We start from the raw sequence: 19,650 nt of genomic DNA, 5'->3' as shown, positions 1-19,650 counted from the left end.
TCTGATAATGCTTTTTTTTAACCCTTGGACATACATAGCTGGATCTACTCTGAGTTGCTAAGAAATCATTGCCAAATCCAATGTCATGAAATTCCCCTTCTGTGTTTTCTTCTAAGATTTTTATAGCTTAGTTTGGATCTTTTTTTTTTTTAAGGTAGTATAATGTTCCTAAAGTTCATCCATCTTGTAGCATGTGTTAGTACTTCATTCTTTTTTATGGTTGGACAATATTCCATTTCATGACTATATCACTGTATTCACCCTTTGATCAGTTGATGGACATTTAGGTTATTTCTACTTTTATACCATTATGAATAAAACTGTGTGAACATTGACATTTGAGGTGGTCATATATTTTCAGTTCTTTTTGGGGTGTAATTGCTAGGCCATTTGTTAGATCCATGCTTAAAATTTTAAGGAACTGACTTCTACTTCACATTTCTACCATCAGTGTAGGAGGATTCCAATTTTTTCCACATCCTTGCTAACTCTTGCTGTTATCTGTCTTTGTGGTTATAGTTGAAGTGGTATCTCATTGTCACTTTGATTTTCTCTCATGGCTAATGATGTTGAACATTTTTTTAAGTGTTCACTGGGCATCTGTGTACCTTCTTTGGAGAGAGGCTTATTCAGATAATTTGCCCATTTTTAATTGACTCATATGTCTAAAAGTTTATTTTTAATTAATATGTATATAAATTAAAAAAATAAAGGCCCAACCTCGTTCTTTTACATGTGGATATATAGTTTTCTACAGCCAAAACTAGATTTAGGTTAGCAATAGTAATGTAAGAAAAAATATGCTACTTAGATCTAATTTAACTTTTTCTAAAAAGATTGAACATTTATATCATTTCAAAACAAATTACCATTCATATCTATTCAATTAATCTAATATTTTCAAAGATGCATTTTGCAAATACATTCACTTTTAAAAACATAAATGTTCAAATGTTCACTATATAAAAATTACTTTATTTAGGAAAGTATTCATATATAAATATCCAGGTCCTAGACAATGCTTTTTTGTTTTTGTTTGTTTTTTCCCAGAGAGAGTCTTCAGGTAGTAACTGGATTTGGGAATTCCTCCATGACTTTTGAAATACTTAGTCATCTATAGGTATAGGCATGAAACAATATCTATAAAATCACATAGATCAGTAAAATACATATACATACATATGACTTAAGTGTAAAAGGGGGGCTCTTTGTGGAGGGGACCAGTGGGAGGAGGAAGGGGAAGGGAGAGGATGATGGGGGCTAATAGGATTTAAGTACATCATTTGCATGAATGAAAATAGCACAATGAAATCCATTAAAATTGTAAAAATAAAGGAGGATTAAGAAAGAATAATAGAAGTGGTGAATATAATCAAAGTACATTATGTGCATATATGGAAATATCGCAGTGAAAAGCCTTTGTGCTAGTAATATATGGTAATTTTTAGAAAGAGTTTTATTTAAGGAATTTTTTTAAAAAAAGAATTTCATGTATGGGAGGGGGGACCAAGTTTAAGAGAGCACCTAAAAACAGTAAAAGCTTCAAAACTGTTCCCCATATCATACCTCCCTGAAAAAGAAGACATCACTACTTTCAAATCAACAGTCAAATGGATGGCTTGTCACTAATTGTTTCCAATAATTACTTGCTCAGAACTATAAAATAGACACAGCTTTAAAATTATTCTGTCACTCGGCATGATTATAATTCATGAAGTTATTCCATAATGTGGAAAAAATTCAAATAATCCTTTGAATATTAAACATTTCTAGGTTATTTTGCAGTAAACAAATTGTGATCATTAAAACAATGTTTTTTATTCTCCTTATTACAAATAATTCAATTATGAACTGCAGCCAAAATACAAACTACAACTATATTGTGGTAAATGCAGTATATTCTTAGTTCAAAAGATACTATTTCTTATCAAATTGATAATTGTACTTATCTACCTTAAAAGGCTAAATTGGCATACAAACTCTCTACCATCCTTTGAAAGCTGTTCTAGTCTATTCCATTTTAAATACCATCTAACATCCTTTAATAATATTAATATACCACGAAATTACTTTCCTTGTAGAACAAAAACAAGCACTTTAAAGCTTGTAAAGTGACTAATTCTTAATGTTGTCAAATTAAGTTAAGCAATTTAATGCAATTACTAAATGTACTGACTTCTTAAAAAATTATAGCAATTAAAGAAACTGTTTTACTGTCTTTTATAATGTACATAAATAACTTGGCTGAAGCCAATTTGGGCAGACTGCCATTTTTTTCTCCAGAATTCTGGTAGATAGTCTTTTTTTCTTTTGGTACTGGGTTTTGAACTCAGGACCTACACCTTGAGCCACTCTACCAGTCCTTTATTGTGATGGGTATTTTTTCAAGATAGGCACTCACAAATTATTTCCCCAGGGCTGGCTTTGAACCAGCATCCTCCTGATCTCTGCCTCCTGAGTAGCTAGGATTACAGCCATGAGCCACCGGCATCGTAGATAATCTTGACATCATAGTCAAATCCAAGTTTTTGTTCATAGCTAGCATTCATCCAAGTTGAACAATAGCAAATTGAATCTCTTCCTGTTTCTGATTTTGAATTTATATTGTTAAAATACTACACATGGTTATTTTACTTTATAGCCAACACTATCCCTGTTAAGAGGAGCTCTCACCATAAATAACATTGGGCAGCTTTCAGATTTGCCCATTGCCTGAACAGCCCCTATACCATACTTGTCGATGGAAATGGAACTGTACGTCTCTTGAACTTGTCAGGAACTAAGAGGGTTAAGGAGATGATGTTTGGCCTTGGACTACCACTTTCTCTCTAGGAAGGGAGGACATTGAAGCTAATGATACTATTTCTTTTCAGCTTTAAACAGAATGAAAAAGTGATGAAAATAAAAAACTTACTGATACAATGTAATTAATCATTTTTAACTTTGTAACAAAGTATCCATCAACAAATTGAGATTATTACTATTTTGCCATAATAGTTTTTCTTTCTTTCTTTTTTAATTTTTGCAGTACTAGGGTTTGAATTCAGGGCCTCACACTTGGTAGGCAAGTGCTCTGCCTCTTGAACCATGCCCCCACCCTTTTATGCTTTAGTTTATTTTTGGGGTAGAGATCTCATTCTTGCTCAGGGTTGGCCTGGGACCTCAATTCTCCTATCTCTGCCTTCCAAGTACCTGGGATAACAGACATGCACCATCATACCCTGCCTACCTTAATATATTTTCAAGTGCTTTCTTTTTAAAAAATTTGTTAGATGTGTTCTTTAAGTGCTGGGGATTGAACCCAGGGCCTCATGAAAGCTAAGCAAGTGCTCTATCTCTGGCCTTTCAATTGCTTTCTTTTCATTTTTTTAACATCTATGACCTATGATTGCCTATTCACCATTCACTTCTTCCCTCATTTATTCAATTATCCCAGGAACTAGGTATTTAGTAGTGAAAAAAACCACACATTAATTCTTAAAATCTATAGCCTATTAGAGATGACCAACATTATAAACACATAAAATTTCAATAATGATTTCAATAATGCTGAGTACTAAGATGAGAACTTGTAAGAGATCCTATCAAGTCAGGGATATTATAGAAGGCTTTTCTGAGGTAGGGACCCTTTGATCTAACATCACAAATTGCCATTATCCAAGAAAAGAAGGGCGCAAAAGTAATCTACACAAAGGAACAACACAAAGGCCTTGTGGGGGAAGGGAACATGTTGAACTTTTAAAAATAGCCCTCAATGTGCTTGAAAAGGGTTGTATACTGTAGAATGAAACTGTAGAGGAAGTTGAGGGCTAGATCTTACAGATCCCAATAGGCTCACATAAAACATTAGAAGAGAACTGGTATGACTGAATTTTCCTTTTATAAAGATGACTCTGATTACAAACTGGAGAATGGTTTGTAAAGGAGCCAGCATGGTATTAATTAATCATCTTAGCTTAGGGAAAAGAAGATCATAGTTAAATCAGAGGGTAGACTGCTGAGTAGGGAAGGTAAATAGATTTGAGAAATATTTAGATAAATAGGGCTGGGAGATCGGTTGAATATAAAAAACATATTAGTGATTGCCACAGTAAAAGTTATTCCTAAGCTTAACAGTCCTAAATAAATATTTATGTAATAAATATTATAATAAGTAGTATCTGTGGGTCAGGAATCAAGGTGTGACTTAGGTATGTGCCTCTGACTGAGGATCAGTCACAGTGTCAAAGTGTTGACCAGGGATGCAGTCACATCAAGACTCTAAAAATCAGAAGTCTGGATTTTAGACATTGTATCGCACTTACAGCTGTGTGATAGCCCCACCTCTGTATTACAGTGTTCAGGTGGGATTGTTCCTTATCTCCTCTTTGCCCTGAAAAGGAGCAGGCTCAGATAGCATTCATTTTCATATCCCAAAAATGATCTGTGGTGTTTGATATATGGTAGGGACAATAAATATTTGAGGCTTTTGGGTGAAGTAGAATAATATCAGGCTTTAGACACAGTAATAACTTAAAAGTTAGTATTGCATCCTTAAGTAAATTCCTAATCAATTCTGAATCTGAGTGTTAACCATTGAACCACTTGACCTAAAATGGAGAAGCCGTGAGTTAGCTGTGTCTGACTATTATTAACTTAGCTCTGAGTGGTAAAGCATCAGACGAGTTCCCAAATGGTGTCACCACTTAGGAGCCATATGAATGACGTTGGGCAAGCAATTTAACCTGTTTTGTTAAAAAAAAAAAAAACCTAGTTTGGCTAGTTACTTAAAAACTGATAATACTTTCTATTTACGAGTGGTTTTGATATAGAAACTAAATGCATTAACTGAATAGTTACACTTAAGTGCTTGTCTCCTTGCAAGTTATTTTGAGTAAAAAAAAAAATCTTGCTTCTGAATGTGTACGATAATCTTGAATAAGTATTTCCAGTTCCTATAGGTCCTTCTCAAACAACGAAAGGGTCCAGGAGACCTGTCTCAGACCCTGTCTCAGCGAAACCAAGTTTGGGAACTTGTGAACCAAAGGCCACCTGACCAAACCCGAGTCATCAATGTTTACAAGGAGAGCTCAAGGCGGCGTGAAAGAAACTCTACAAGAGTCCAGGCCCTGGTGTGGCCCTTAACGTTAGGTTTCGGCTTTTTAGCTTCCAAAATTTACTACCTAAGGAGAGCGCTTGTCTTACGTTACGCGGGCCACCATTTTCCTAAGCCCCTCCGTTACCTGGGCAACGTTGCGCCACTGCGTAGCCTCACATGCTGGTTGGCGAGAAGCTGAGGCCATGCAATGCGCAGGCGCGTTGTGGCAGCCAATGGGAGTGGCCGAAACGCCTCTGGCCCCGCCCTTTTCCGATGGGAGGCGGGGCGGGGCGAGGTGGGAGAGTGCCCGCCTTTCCTGGTCGAGCGGGCGGTCGTCGAGCTCAGCGGGAAGGCGCCCTGTCACTTAGGTTACGAACACTATTACTCCCCAGGGACGGCCGGAGCCCGCCAGGCAGCTGCGCCCTCACCTGACCGGGACACCCCGGAGGCGGGGGCCGCGATGGTGCTGGAGGGGCTGAGAAGAGCCTGACCGAGTCGGGGCCAGTTGCAAAGCCCTTTTCCCGTCCGCCGATTTCCAGCCCTCAGGGTCAGGCCACTCGCGGGAAGCCCCGAACTCTGTGTCCCCCCCAAGCCCCGGGGCCCCTGCGGGAATGTTCAAAAATGAGTACCAGGTAACCCGAAACTGCTCTCCAAACTGTCTGTAGCTTTCTCCTCTTGGGTGATTTGGGTGAGGATAAAGATCCCCTCACCCCAGTGACACCAGAGTGCTTTTATTTTGGGGGAGGGGTGTTGGAAGGAATGGATGAGTGGTCTTGACCCCAAAAGAAAAAGAGGCAAGCAGTCAAGATCTACGCATAGGATTTGGCTTTTGTTCACTCTGCAGGGCAGTGCTTCTCCAAGCGGAACCAATGATTCTGATTAAAATGCAGATCTTAAACCCTACCCCAGAACTGCTGAGTCAGAATCTTGAGTTTTAACCAGCGCTATAGATGCACCAAACTGGCATCTCAAAGGTTAATAAGGAGAGCGAATGAATGCTTGAATGGGTTAAAGCCCAGATTGAAAATAAGCACTTTGGCTGTGTTCTGTTTTCTTTTCCCAAACTGGAAGCCATAAATCAATAAATTAATAACAGTGGGGTGCATCAGGATCACTTGGGGATACTTGTAAAAATGTGGATTTCCCTGACCACAGACCTAGTAAATCAGAAACTACATGGGGTCAGTTAATTCAGCTTTAAAACGTCTTCCCCCAAGTAATTCTTATGTAGGTGGTCCAGGAATCACTCTTGGAGGAACCTTGCTTCTGGGTTCTTCATTCGCCTTGAGTATCCTCTGGTGTCTGCCTGCATGGCCTGCTTTCATCAGCAACCTGAGAAGCGACATTGCTGCTCTCTTCCTTGGTCCTAGCCTCCTTCCGTGCTCTCCTCACCTCATTTTGGGGTTACACCTGCTATTTACAGTTTTTTACCATCCGAATTCTGCTGTTAAAAACTTTGTCTGTGTGCCTAAAACATTCCCCTGGTCTTCACCTCTTTTTGCTTCTGCCTTTTCACCAAACACTACCTGTGCTCAGAGTATTCTGCTATCTTTCTTCTATCCCACTTTAAAGTGATCATTATATGGGTTAGAACAAATTTACAGCATTTATCTCACTTCATGCAGACAAAGTATATTGTTAAAAAGTAGCACATGCCCACCCTGAGAAACTTGGAAAAGATGGGAAAGCAAAAAGAAGGGGAGAAAAAGTTTTCTATTTCACCAAGTATAATGGTTTTTCTCTTTTAGAAAACTCCCAGCTGTCTCAAATTTAAAATTCATAGTGAAATAAGACCTTCTTTTAGAAGCAATAGTAGTTCTATCCTGTATTTGGTTTTGCACATAATACTGTCTAGGGAAAAAGAAATTAAATGTCTTAACTTCAAGCAATTATGTGTTAAAACTCAGAAGTGAAAATATCTTTATATTATTGAGAAAAATGAAAATTAGATTTTCTCATATGCTGCTTATAATTCAAACCATATTTAGTTTCCATTTCAGATTCTAAATTCTTTTTTTTTTTTTTTTTTGTGGTACTTGAGTTTAAACTCAGGGCCTATACCTTGAGCCACTCTGCCAGCCCTTTTTTGTGATGGGTTTTTTTGAGATAGGGTTTCAAGAACTATTTTCCCAGGCTGACTTCCAACCCAGATCCTCCTGATCTCTGCCTCCCAAGTAGCTATGATAACAAATATGAGCCACCCACCCCTGGCTTCAGATTCTAAATTTTTGCAGTATATTCTTACTCAGAGACAATCATCTTATGTAATTCTCCTGTTTTTTATTATAAAAGTGTATGGACGTTTAGTAATGTCTTTAGCATTTTTACATAAGCATGTTTCTTTGTGTTCTCACATTTACAGTGGGGGAAAAGTAGCCTATCTATAGAAATGATTCTTGTAGAAATTCTATTTCTTATGTATCACCAAATTGATTTGTATTAATGAAAAGATTTTGTAGGAATGCTCAAAATAAGAATCCTTTTGCTCTCTCACAGGTACTAAACTGTTTAATTTTTCTGTTTTCAACAATCTTTGATGGCATTATTGCGCTCTTGCTGTATGCCAAGTTTGTGCTTGATGATTTATGTTTACTAACCTGGCTAATCCAACATTCCATTGACAGATGGAGAATCAAGAAATTAAGTAACTCCAAGGCCAGATAGTTAAAAAGACAGTTTTGGAGTCCTGATCAAAATGACTAGAAAGATTGTATTCACAGATAATGATCAGAATTTACTGGTTTAGTTTGAGATTTGAGTTAAAACGCTTTAGTCTGGGTTGAAATGAATGTTTTGAAGCATGATCTGTACATGTCAAGTAAATGAGCCTCACACATAATATTTGTATGCTATTACTTATTTTTTATCATGATTTAAAAATTAGTAACTTAAATCATTAATCCGAGGTGACCTAAATCAGAATGGTTGTAGCGCAGATATAATCAAGGTATAAAGTAGGCATAATAAGGGATCCTGTTTCCTCCCAGATCTATTTAACTATCAGATGCCCGGAGTGCTGCTTTTATACTACATGATACTATTTCCTCCTTAGCATTGACTTGTACTTTAAATATCTTGTGTTTATTTTCTAGGGAGGTGCATTTGTTGAAATTTTTAGTGCTCAGGGGAAAAATCCTGGAGCAAAATGGAAGATCCTTGGCAGTCCATCTGTGATTTGGAAAGTAAGTATTAGAAATTAGAGTCTTGTAAATACTGGGAAGAAATGTTATAGAAAAAAAAGGGCCTGATTGGATTTCAGAAGTGTTGTTTTTCACTCCAAAACCCTCTCATGACCTTGTTGGCTGTAATCTTTCTAGACACTACTCCTTAGTTATTTAAGGCTTGGGCACACGGCTCATATCCCTTCTCTGTACACCAGGTTGTGCTATATTATTTTAGGTGACTTCAATATCAATGAGGAAAACTGAGCCCTAAGCACCGCGATTTCTTGATTTTTTTCATCTTTAATGACTTCTTCCATTCTGCTGAAGTATCATGCCCGCTGTCACACTCTCGACCTTATCACCACAATCTGTAAGACCTCTGAAATTATTAGGTGAGACACTGAGACCTCCTTCTCTGACTCCAATTTTTGATTCTTATGGTTGCTTGCTCAGTTATTCACACTGTGTTTGTTCTTCAGTCTAATTGAGACCTTGAGGCCATCAACCCTCTACTTTTCCCTTGTATTTAGTTTTATTTATTTATTTTTTCTGTCTTCACTTCCTTTTCTCTCTAACCCAGAAACTAGTCCATCATTTCAGTCACTTTTCTGATCAAGACCTTGAGTGCCTTTGCTTTTAGTCCTTTCATCATGCCTGCCTAGTCAGCCTTTTCTATATCCCCAGTCTTTTCTTTGATTGCATTTGCACTCCTCAGAGCCTTTAGAGAAAAATATCAATAGCCTTTCAGATTAATAACCCTATAAGTCCAACCTGAACAGTCCCAAAAATTGTACTGTTGTGTTCTCTTAGTCTCCAAAATGATTATTTCTACATTATCTTCAGGTTCCAACCAGCAAACTCTCTACTCTCATCCCCAATCCACACCCAAGACAGGCCCTCCTAACTCAGCGGAAGCTGCCCTCCAGTACTTCACAAGGAAAGCAGGAATCATCAGGTGGAAGCTACCTCAGCTTGCTGCCACCAGCTCAAAAACCTGTATCCATCCCTATTCTTTTCCCTCCTTCTTCTTCTCTTCTGTATAACCAAGAGAAGAATGCTTTCCAGGGACCTTATTTTATGGATAATTTTAGAGCTATTGATTAAGTGCTTGGTGTTTGCCAACCATAACATTAAATACTTTACATATGTTATGTAATACTGTATAGTCTAAGTAATGTTGTGATATTGGTAGCCCTGTTCTCATCTGATAGGCCAGAAGCCTAAGGTATGGAGAGGATAAGATTAAAACCACACAGCTACTACTATGAATGAGAAGAAAATGGTACTCTGAGAGTATATGGTGGGAGATCAGGAAGGGCTCCCTCAAAGATATGACTTTGTGTTCTAAGAGTTAACTGAGCATAGAGTAGGGCTGGTAGAGATAAGAGTATTTCAGGCAACAGGAATAGCATGTCAGTAGGGAGCTTTGAATTTTCAAGAAACTGTGAAAGAAGGCAGCTGTTGAGGCTAAGATGGAGAGAGTGAGGGAGAGGGCAGGGTAGGAGATGAGGCTTGAAAACCTGGGCGGAGACCAGAGTATGCAGTAGTTTATGACCATGTTGAAGATTTTAGAAGCTATTGAAAAATTTTAAGTATACGCCCAACTTGTGCATAGATGGAACAAATAATATGCTTTCATGTACTTTGTGCAAGTATGTTAATTTCAGATTCATAAACATACTGTTGTGGTGGATATAATACAAATTTGTTGCTTCTTAGCAGCTTAATGCATTTGTTAACCTGCAAAAAAGCCCAAGTATAATGCCTTCAAGTGAATATTTTATTGTGAAAAGGAAGTTTTTATTCACAGAGATTGAGAACTTATTCCAAGATGAAAAGTAACCATTTTCAGCCAGATTAGTGGCGCACACCTGTAGTCTTAGCTACTTGGGAGAGGTGAGGATCATAGAATCATGAGTTCCAGACCTGCCTAGACAAAGTTAGAAAGACCCTATCTCAAAAACAAAACACAAACAAAAGGCTCAAAGGGTAGAGTGTTTGCCTAGCATGCATGAGCCCGTAGGTTCAGTCCCTTGTACCACAAAAAATAATAATTTAATTTAATTTAAAAAATAATCTTCACTAGCATTTTTGACTGATGGAGATTGGATTCTATATATAATAGGTTTTTCAGTTTTAGGTATGTTTTGCTTTTCTGCTTCTCCTAGCTTAGCTTTTCGGTGACCTTAATTGTAACATTTTAATTCATGTTGATTTCAAGTAAATTATATATGAAACTTCAAAGTCATAGCAGATATAAAATAATACAATAATTAATTCTGTTTGAGCAGTGACCTAAAATGAATGAAATGTGTCCAGACTGGATATAACATATGTTAGATAGTTTCTTGTACCATAACAGAAGTGATGTTCAGACCTGTGCTGTTAGACAGAAGTACATAGGTTAAAAGCAAGGAGGAATGAGTAAGTTCTAGAAACTCTAAGCTGTGACTTGGGAATCCCTGAAGTTGGAAAACTTCTTATCATTTGCAGGACAAATAAATGCCTTGACATAATAAGGGATTTGCCAAGTGGGATTTGTGTGGCTTTTATATTCCAGTTCCTAGCAAGTGTCAAGATAAGAGTATTAGTGAGGCCTGAGTCTATTTTTAAATCATTTGAATATGGAATTGTTTTCCTGTGAATTTGCAGTTCTAAATAAAAATAAAATATACTTCAATCACCACTTTTCATTTTGTTCTATAGGAATTTGATAAAGAAGTTAAAAGTTTTGTGTTTGTCTTAGAAGGGAGCAGTCAAACAAACAAAATTCAGTTACCAAAGGAGCATAAGCAAATCCGTAAGTGAAATTTTTAATATCAAAGCTTAACACTTAATAAAGTTATGCTTTTATATCTTATAAACATGCATATTAGTATGACTTTTTCTGGTATCTGTTAATGTGAAGTAACATGATTTTTTCTAATAAAGAAAGTAATTATATGCCAGGCCCTATGCTAAGTATTTTTAAAATATGTTCTGCCTATCTACTAGAAATCTAACATTTACAATATTATTTAATAATCATTAATTAACTATAGTAGTAATAGTATTTATTGAGCACTGACTCTGGACTAGGAACTTTCTAAGCATTTTATATTCAGTAACTTTTAATCCTCATAATAGCTCTTTTACAGAAGAATAAACTGAGGTTGGTTCCTCAGCAAAACTCAGGCAGTTAAGGCTAAATTTTGAAATAAACTCAGGAGTTACTAAATTACAAGAAATTAATCTGTGAGAAAAATTATCAAAAATACTGTAAAAGACATTGTTAGTAAATCCAGCTTCTTAGGAAGCAGAGATAGGAAAATCAGCATTTGAGGCCTGCCTGGGCAAACAGTTAGCAGGCCCCAAAGTCAAAGAACAAGCTGAGGTAGGAAGATCATAGTCTGAGGCCAGCCCTGGGCAAAAGTGCAAAACCCTATCTAAAAAATAACCAACGCAAAAAGGGTTGGAGCCACAGCTCAAGTGGTGGAGTGCTTGCCCAGCGAAGTGGAAGACCCTGAGTTCAAACTCCAAGACCACCAAAAAAAAAAAAAGACATTATTTATAACATAATAACTCATATACCTTTAGGATTATTAATATCTAGTAAGTATGGATGTGAAAAAAAGCCCAAAGAGTTGATTGCAATTATTATTTACTCTGGAAATTAGCATCAGTATTTTAAAGTAGAAGGAACCTTGAGAGTTCTCCTAAATTTATGATCAGAAGTATAGTTGTTGGCAAAGATGAGGTTAAAAATCAAGGCTCTGCCACCACATGAGGCTTTGATTTAACTGATGTAATTTAAGGCATAGAATTTATCAAAATAATTAATCAGATCTTCCTTCGACTATGTCCTACATGTTAAATATAGATTTTAGGTGTTTAGAAAATATAAACACGATTCTTTTTTGTATTCATCATCTGCTTAGTCCTTCATTCATTGAAAACATTTATCAAAGCTGGACACAGTGGTATGCACCTATCATCCTGCTTAAATAGAATTGCAATCCAGGCCAGCTCCAGATACAAACACGAGACCCTATCTCAAAAATAACCAGAGCAAAAAGGGCTGAAGGCATGACTTAAGAAGTAGAGCACCTTAGTTCAAACCCCGGTACCACCAAAAAATAAAGGTTTATCAAATACCAGTATGTACCAGCACTATAGAAAGACCTGTTGTTGATACCTGACTTCCCAATCTTAACTCAGTTTTCTAAGCTTGCATAGACTCTCTGCTTTATGTACTACTTCCAGCTACTACATGCATGTTTTAGATTTCTAATACAAAAACCAAGCCATTTAAGTTATAAATGGAAGGTGATTTGTTCTAAAGTGGCTTATCAGTGTTTCTTTATAAACTAACTTAAAAAATAAAAATTCAAAAACAGAGATAATCATTGTTAAAAGGATTTTTATTGATTAATCACCATTAGTAAATCATTGTTTCCTCATAGTTCCTATTTGTGTGTGTGCATTTAATAGCAGTGTTTTTTTTTCATTTCCACATAAATTTATACTTGTATAGTAGGTGAACTAAGATGAGTGAGGGAAACATGTCTGAAACTGTAGTTTATTCTTAGGAAAGACAGTCCGTCTGTCTCAGGATAATGACTTTGAGAAACAGATACATTTGAGTTGTAGGAACATGACAGCTCTAAGCCATTTAGTTCTTTTGGTTTTTTTCTTATTGGTGAACTTTATAATGACCACTTGTGCTTCCATTTGATGCCTCAGTATCTATGCACATGGTCATATTATTAATAAAATCAATCATTTCTAATAACCTTCTCATCTGGTTCTGAGAAAGAATCTTCCTCTACCAAAGCCTAAGTGATTAAGCACAAACTCCCCTTTCCTACTCTTATCTAAAGGTTTTTTTTTCTTTCAGAAATCAAGCTTAATGTCTTATAATTACCTTTTTAAATGAAAAGATGGTAGTTTTTAATTGGAAGAAACAGAAGAATCTTTTAATGTATTTCTTGTACAATGCCCTGTAATTAAAAATTAATCTGGCATTTCTGTAGCACATGTAGCACTGTAATAAAAGAAACAGTTTATACAGTCTGCTCTGCACTAGTGCATTAGTTATTTGGAACTTTTGATAACAGAAATTTATAGTTATTTTTGCTTATATAAAATGACTTTCTGTGTGAGGTTGATAATGGTTAAATTTAAATTAAATGGCATGTCTTGAACAGAGAATTGGCTTTCAATTAACATTTCTAAATTAAGCTCAGTTATCATTATGTATTTCTATTTTAAGAGTAAACGTACTTTATGCAAACTTGACATTTGGTACTTCATGTATGTTTCAGACTATATTAGGTACATAGGAAGAAAACTTAATGAAATTATGTATAGCTATTCACAAGTAGTAATATTTCTGAGTTATCTTATATTTCATGATTTCTAAATACATCAATTTTTTTTCACTTAGCATTATCAAATATGATATTGGTTATCAGATTAGGCACTTCTCCATGGCACGGGTTCTTGACTCATCATTGTAACCCTAACTTAGTGTCAGATACATAGTTGATGTTCATTAAGTTTGTTAAATTGGCCACAATAAGAAACTAGGACATGGTGGGTTATAATTTCTAATTGTAACCATTTGGTCTTGATAGGGAGACTTGAGTGAATCATTCACCAGTTAAATAAATCCCTGCTGCTCTTCTACATGGGCCATGTCATATGGAGTTGCCCATGTGGAAGCAGCTCTGTCACACATAAACATCTATGATTTGGAATGTCCTCTTCAGAATTTTCTGTTTGAGGCTAATGTTTGAAGCCATTGTTTTCTCTGCCTCTGGCATCTGTATCAAATGGTATCCTTGAGGCCTTGTGCCAATCTAAGTTTTTGCTGCTCTGGAGGATTAAGTCATCTTCATGAGGTTCTCTCAGGCCTCTTTGTACTCTCACTTTGCTATTTGGTATCCTTTGTAAAAATCATGATTTCCTCTGCTAAACCCTTCAGTGGCTCTGATCTCACCATTCTACTAAAGTGCTCTTATCACAGTCACTAATGACCTCTGAATTCCTGAATCCAGCAACCAAGTTCTCAGCTTTCATCTTACTTTACCTATCAGTAGCATTTGAGAAAGTGGACACCATCTTGGTGCACTGTCTTCATTCATCCTCCAGGATGCTCAACCTTCTAGTTTTCTTCGTACTATACTGGTCTTTCTTAGTGTCCTTTTGTTCTTCTTCCCCCACCCCCACCCAACTTAATGTTGCAGTGCCCCTGGACTCCATCTTTGGCCCTCCACATTTACTCCCTCAGTAATTATCTTCGGGCTCATGGATTTAAATACCATCTGTCTTACTATAGCTTGCATTTCTAGTTCATACTTTTTAAACTCCAGACTTTTGAATCAACTGCTTATTTGACATTTCTACTTGGACAGCTTAACTGTAATATATCCCAAGCCTAACTCCTAATCTTTGCTCTTAGAAATTCTTCCTCTTCCTGCAGTCTGCCTTGTTCCAATGTTGGCAAATTATCTTTTCAATTGCTCAGACCAAATCTCTTAATTAAATAAGCTTCTATTTTTCTTCATTTTCATTCAGTCCATCAGGATGATCCTGTTGGCACTGGCACTATTTTTTAAAAAGATAGAGAATCTGACTACTTCTTGCCACCTCCAATGCTGCTTCCGTGGTTCATGCTTTGACTGTTGGAGTTTGTCTTCTAATTGGCCTTTCTGTTTCTGACTTGGCCTTCCTATAGTCTTGTCAAATCAGCAGTCAGAGAAATAATTTTAAATTGTAAATAGTATGTAAGTCATGTTACTCCAGTGCTGAAAAATGCCCTAGCTCTCAAAGTAAAAACCAAGTGTCTGTAGGACTGTGAAGTACCTGGTACCTGTGTAACTCCCTGACCTTATCTCCAATTACCCTTTCCCTTGCTCACTAGGCTCCAGCTATAAAGGATTCATTGCCGTTTTGAAACATAGCTTGGTGCCCTGTCACTTTAGCACCTGTGCACAGGTGCTACCCACTACATAGAGCTTTCTTTCCCCTAAGAGCAACATGGCTCACCTCTCCCCTCCATCAAGCCTTTGCTTAAATGTCACCTTCTCAATGAGAAGACCTATACTTAAGTTACAATCATGCATCATATCCCTTCTCCACTCTTTTGTTGTTGTTGTTCATTTATTCACATGTACATACACTGTTTGGGTCATTTCTCCACCCTGCCCCACTCCCCCACCCTTCCCCTGCTCCGCCCCTCAGTTCCAGGCAGGTCCCATTCTGCCTTTATCACTGCCTTCTCCACTCTTGATCTCTTTTACCCATCTCTACCCCCACCCCATCCAACATCCAAATCACCATTCAACGTTGCTGTGTAATTCTTAGGTTGGTTTATTGTTTCTCTTACCATCACCAGTAAGGAAGCCCCACTGGTAGAGATAACTGAGTCCATTTGTTCCCTGAGAACAGTGCCTGAAATATAACAGACATTCAACTAAAGCTTTACTGAATAAACTTTTGAGTAGCGTCACATGGATTTTAGATTGACGCATATCCTTCATATGGTCTTCAAGGCCCTCCACGATTGGGTTCTGACTTATCTCCTGCTTCTTTTCCTCTTACACTATCCCATTAAGCCTTTCAACATTCATTCCATCCACTGTGTCCTTTCCCATCACAGGATAGAGTATTCTCTTGCCTACAATATTTGTTCCTGTCTCCTACACCCAAACCCCTTGCCCTGTCTATTCCTGCTTATTCTCTCCAATGATTTCCAATGTTATTTCTTCAACAAAACCTTCACTTATGATCCTATTCCCTCCAAGAACCCAGGAGTATATGCTTTCCTAGAACCTTGACCTTTTCATTGATGGAATTAGAATATAAGTTCCAAAAGGGCAGACCATGTCTATCTTATTTGTTGCAAAAACTTCAATGAGTTTTGCTTTGCATAGTAGGTGCTCAATAATCTTTGTTGAGTGATAGGGCTAATTTAATCCATACACATAATCCTATGACGTTTAAATCGAAATTATTAGCCCAGTTTCATAGAATGAAAAATGAAAGGACCCAGACAGGTTACTGATTTTCCCAAGGGACATGGACTAGTCCATAATGAAGGCATAACTGATTTTTGTTTTGTGTGTTGAGATGGGAGAGGTATACTTCAGTGTGCTCTTCATGCCAAAACTATGATAGGAACCATGGAATAATTTCTGTTGTGATTTTTCAGGGTACTTGTAAAGCATGACTATATAGTGGTCTCATCCCACGTCTTTGGGCAATGTAATTCTTGTAAAATGTATGTGAAGTTTACAAAATCTCCTCTGCTTTTGTGAAACCACTGTTTAAGAATCTAATAGCATTTTACCAGTTAACCATGTTTTAAAATATGCAAAAGAGAAAAGAGCCTGAGCCCTTAAAACATGAGCAGAAAACAGATTATAAAACTGCAGAAACCTGCATGTTTCAGGAAAAAAACTAAATCTTTATGTGTTTTATGTACTTCATGGCATCTTTTGACTTACAGTAGTTCCACATTGAGTGTTAGAGTGATTTTAAATACAATGGAGACATGAAGAGTCCATTTAAATTTACTAGGCCACTGGAACAAATATTCCTATGGAGTTTATTTAGCAATACTGACACACAAGATCAGTGTGTCAAATGTTATTAAAGTGCTTTTTTCTTTGTCAGATCATCACGGTGTGTTATCATCATACTTCTTTTAATCTTAGAAGTGAAACCTTTTGGAAACTAGGCTTTCTGTATGTGAGAAAGTTGAAGTACAAAGCTCTTTTGAGGGCAGAGATCTTTCTAAAAATGCCCTAGAAGTGAAGTTCTTTGTGTTTGAAGGGAACAATACTGCTTCAGTGAGACTTGTGGCATAAATTAGGAACCTTTTTAAAAGACTGATTTCATTTATCCCAATGCTTTCTCAGCTCTGTTTACTCTAGAAGCCATTGTGCAAGTGACAGAACACCATGGACCAGTTAGTGCGAGGTGTAAGATAGATTGATGATGGCTTATTAAAGGTGGCCTCATTTGGGTATCTCACTTTGCTTTTGTAGATCACAACTCTTTTGCCTCACTGTCTTTCCCCATAAATATACTAGAATCAGATTCTTGGAGAATTTTCCAGGACCATAGCCTGTTAGCTCCTATTTCTGTTATATTGCTTACTCTACTGTTGACCAATTTATAAGCTTAGTACTTTTAAATAAAAGTTATTCCTGTATGTTTGATTAAAATATTATTAAGCATATTCAAACTAAATTTTGGATAAAACACAGAAACTAAGTTGCTCAGTAATGTTGCAACAACAGTTTACTATAGGAATCATAAACCAAAAGGGTTTGTGTGTGTGTGTGTGTGTGTGTATGTGTGTGTGTGTTTGTGGGGTTTTTTGTTTGTTTTGGTTTGGTTTTGTCATGCTGGGTTGGGGTACATTGTGGCACTTACAAAAGTTCTTAAAATATATCAAATATATCATAGTTGAATTCACCCTCTCCATCATTCTTTATGTTCTCCTCCTCCCATTCCTGAGGATATGGAGAAAGGGTGAAGGAGGATGAATATAGTGCAAATACTATGTACACATGTATGTAAATGGAAAATGATACCTGTTGAAACCAAAAGGTCTTTATATCAAGCTACCAGAAATGCATTGTTACTTTAAAATAATTAAGCTTGTTAAGCCTGCTAACTCAGAATAGAAAATAGCAACATTTCAGACGAATTGCTTTCCAAGAAGTTTTTAATCTATCTGCTGGCCTGTACTATTGACTTTATAGGAGGTTCACAGACAAAATCAAGATAAAAAAAGTTACTAAATTGCATGCTTTAAATGGTGTGATACTAAAACATCTGTTAAGAGCCTCATAATTGAGAAATCAAACAAGTTAAAAATCTAAGAGGAAAGGCATTATGTGAGTGGACCCAAAGGGGTAATATAAAATCTTAATTTTTTTAAGCAATTGTAGACTTCTGCTATCAAAAGTGCCATAGGGATTGGTTTTTCTCTGAATATTTTTAATCCAGGTGAAACTAGTGTTAGGGAATAAAAGCTATCAGTTCTTACTTACTGAGGATAAATTAATTAAAAGTGTATTGATGTTGGCGAGGATGCGGGGAAAAAGGAACCCTTTTACACTGTTGGTGGGAATGTAGACTAGTACAACCACTCTGGAAAAAAATTTGGAGGCTACTTAAAAAGATGGACATCTATCTACCATTTGATCCAGCAATACCACTCTTGGGGATATACCCAAAAGACTGTTACTCCAGAGGCACCTGCACATCCATGTTTATTGCGGCACTATTCACAATAGCCAAGTTATGGAAACAGCCAAGATGTCCCAGCACTGACGAATGGATTAAGAAAATGTGGTATCTATACACAATGGAATTTTATGCAGCCATGAAGAAGAACGAAATGTTATCATTCGCTGGTAAATGGATGGAATTGGAGAACATCATTCTGAGTGAGGTTAGCCTGGCTCAAAAGACCAAAAATCGTATGTTCTCCCTCATATGTGGACATTAGATCAAGGGCAAACACAACAAGGGGATTGGACTATGAGCACATGATAAAAGCGAGAGCACACAAGGGAGGGGTGAGGATAGGTAAGACACCTAAAAAACTAGCTAGCATTTGTTGCCCTTAACGCAGAGAAACTAAAGCAGATACCCTAAAGCAACTGAGGCCAATAGGAAAAGGGGACCAGGAACTAGAGAAAAGGTTAGATCAAAAAGAATTAACCTAGAAGGTAACACCCACACACAGGAAATCAATGTGAGTCAATGCCCTGTATAGCTATCCTTATCTCAACCAGCAAAACCCCTTGTTCCTTCCTATTATTGCTTATACTCTCTCTACAACAAAATTAGAGATAAGGGCAAAATAGTTTCTGCTGGGTATTGAGGGGGGGAGCGGGAGGGGGTGGAGTGGGTGGTAAGGGAGGGGGTGGGGGCAGGGGGGAGAAATGAACCAAGCCTTGTATGCACATATGAATAATAAAAGAAAAATGAAAAAAAAAAAATAAAAAATAATTAATAAATAGGAAAAAAAAAAAGTGTATTGAATTAACTAAAGGTATCATAAATGAAAATATGTTGCTCCATCCATCTCAATATTTAAACACATTTAAAACCATATGAACTAGATATGGCTCATGAAAACTTCGGTTGTAGTTATCACAATTAGAATTGCTTTTTTGATCTATTGTTCTTTATTAAGTTGTTGAGTACAATTAAAACTGTCATTGAATAAAAATAATTGCCACATACTTTATGGCCACTTTGATGAGCATCTATAGTTCAATTTTATATGTCTCTGTCAAGTGTGTAGTTTTATGTGTACATTCTCTTGCAGTCTAATAAAAATAGTAAATAAAATATTATTTTTTAAATTTTCATAAAAATTTCACCAGTGCCACAGATGGGGCT

At 36.7% G+C, this 19,650-nt stretch overlaps 1 protein-coding gene across 9 annotated transcripts in view; it reads left to right on the top strand.

Annotated features, from left to right (window-relative positions):
* Positions 1-5,382: 5,382 nt before the first annotated feature.
* The window catches only part of Cfap20dc (CFAP20 domain containing), a 205,875-nt gene continuing 191,607 nt past the window's right edge, over positions 5,383-19,650 (top strand). For 5 of the 9 annotated variants that reach the window (XM_074044080.1, XM_074044082.1, XM_074044079.1 and 2 more), the window contains exons 1-3: positions 5,383-5,709; positions 8,170-8,259; positions 10,948-11,041. In XM_074044080.1, the coding sequence (XP_073900181.1) occupies positions 5,689-5,709; positions 8,170-8,259; positions 10,948-11,041 (205 nt within the window). In that variant the 5' untranslated portion in view covers positions 5,383-5,688. Of the gene's footprint in view, positions 5,710-8,169; positions 8,260-8,476; positions 8,634-10,947; positions 11,042-19,650 lie in introns of those variants that run through there. The other 4 variants (XM_074044086.1, XM_074044081.1, XM_074044087.1 and 1 more) reach the window with 4 other exon arrangements.

The sequence above is a fragment of the Castor canadensis genome, chromosome 10, assembly GCF_047511655.1.
Source record: "Castor canadensis chromosome 10, mCasCan1.hap1v2, whole genome shotgun sequence".
Taxonomy (NCBI): Eukaryota; Metazoa; Chordata; class Mammalia; order Rodentia; family Castoridae; genus Castor; species Castor canadensis.
The sequence above is the reverse complement of the archived record's forward strand: the minus strand, read 5'-3'. Positions and strand labels throughout refer to the sequence as shown.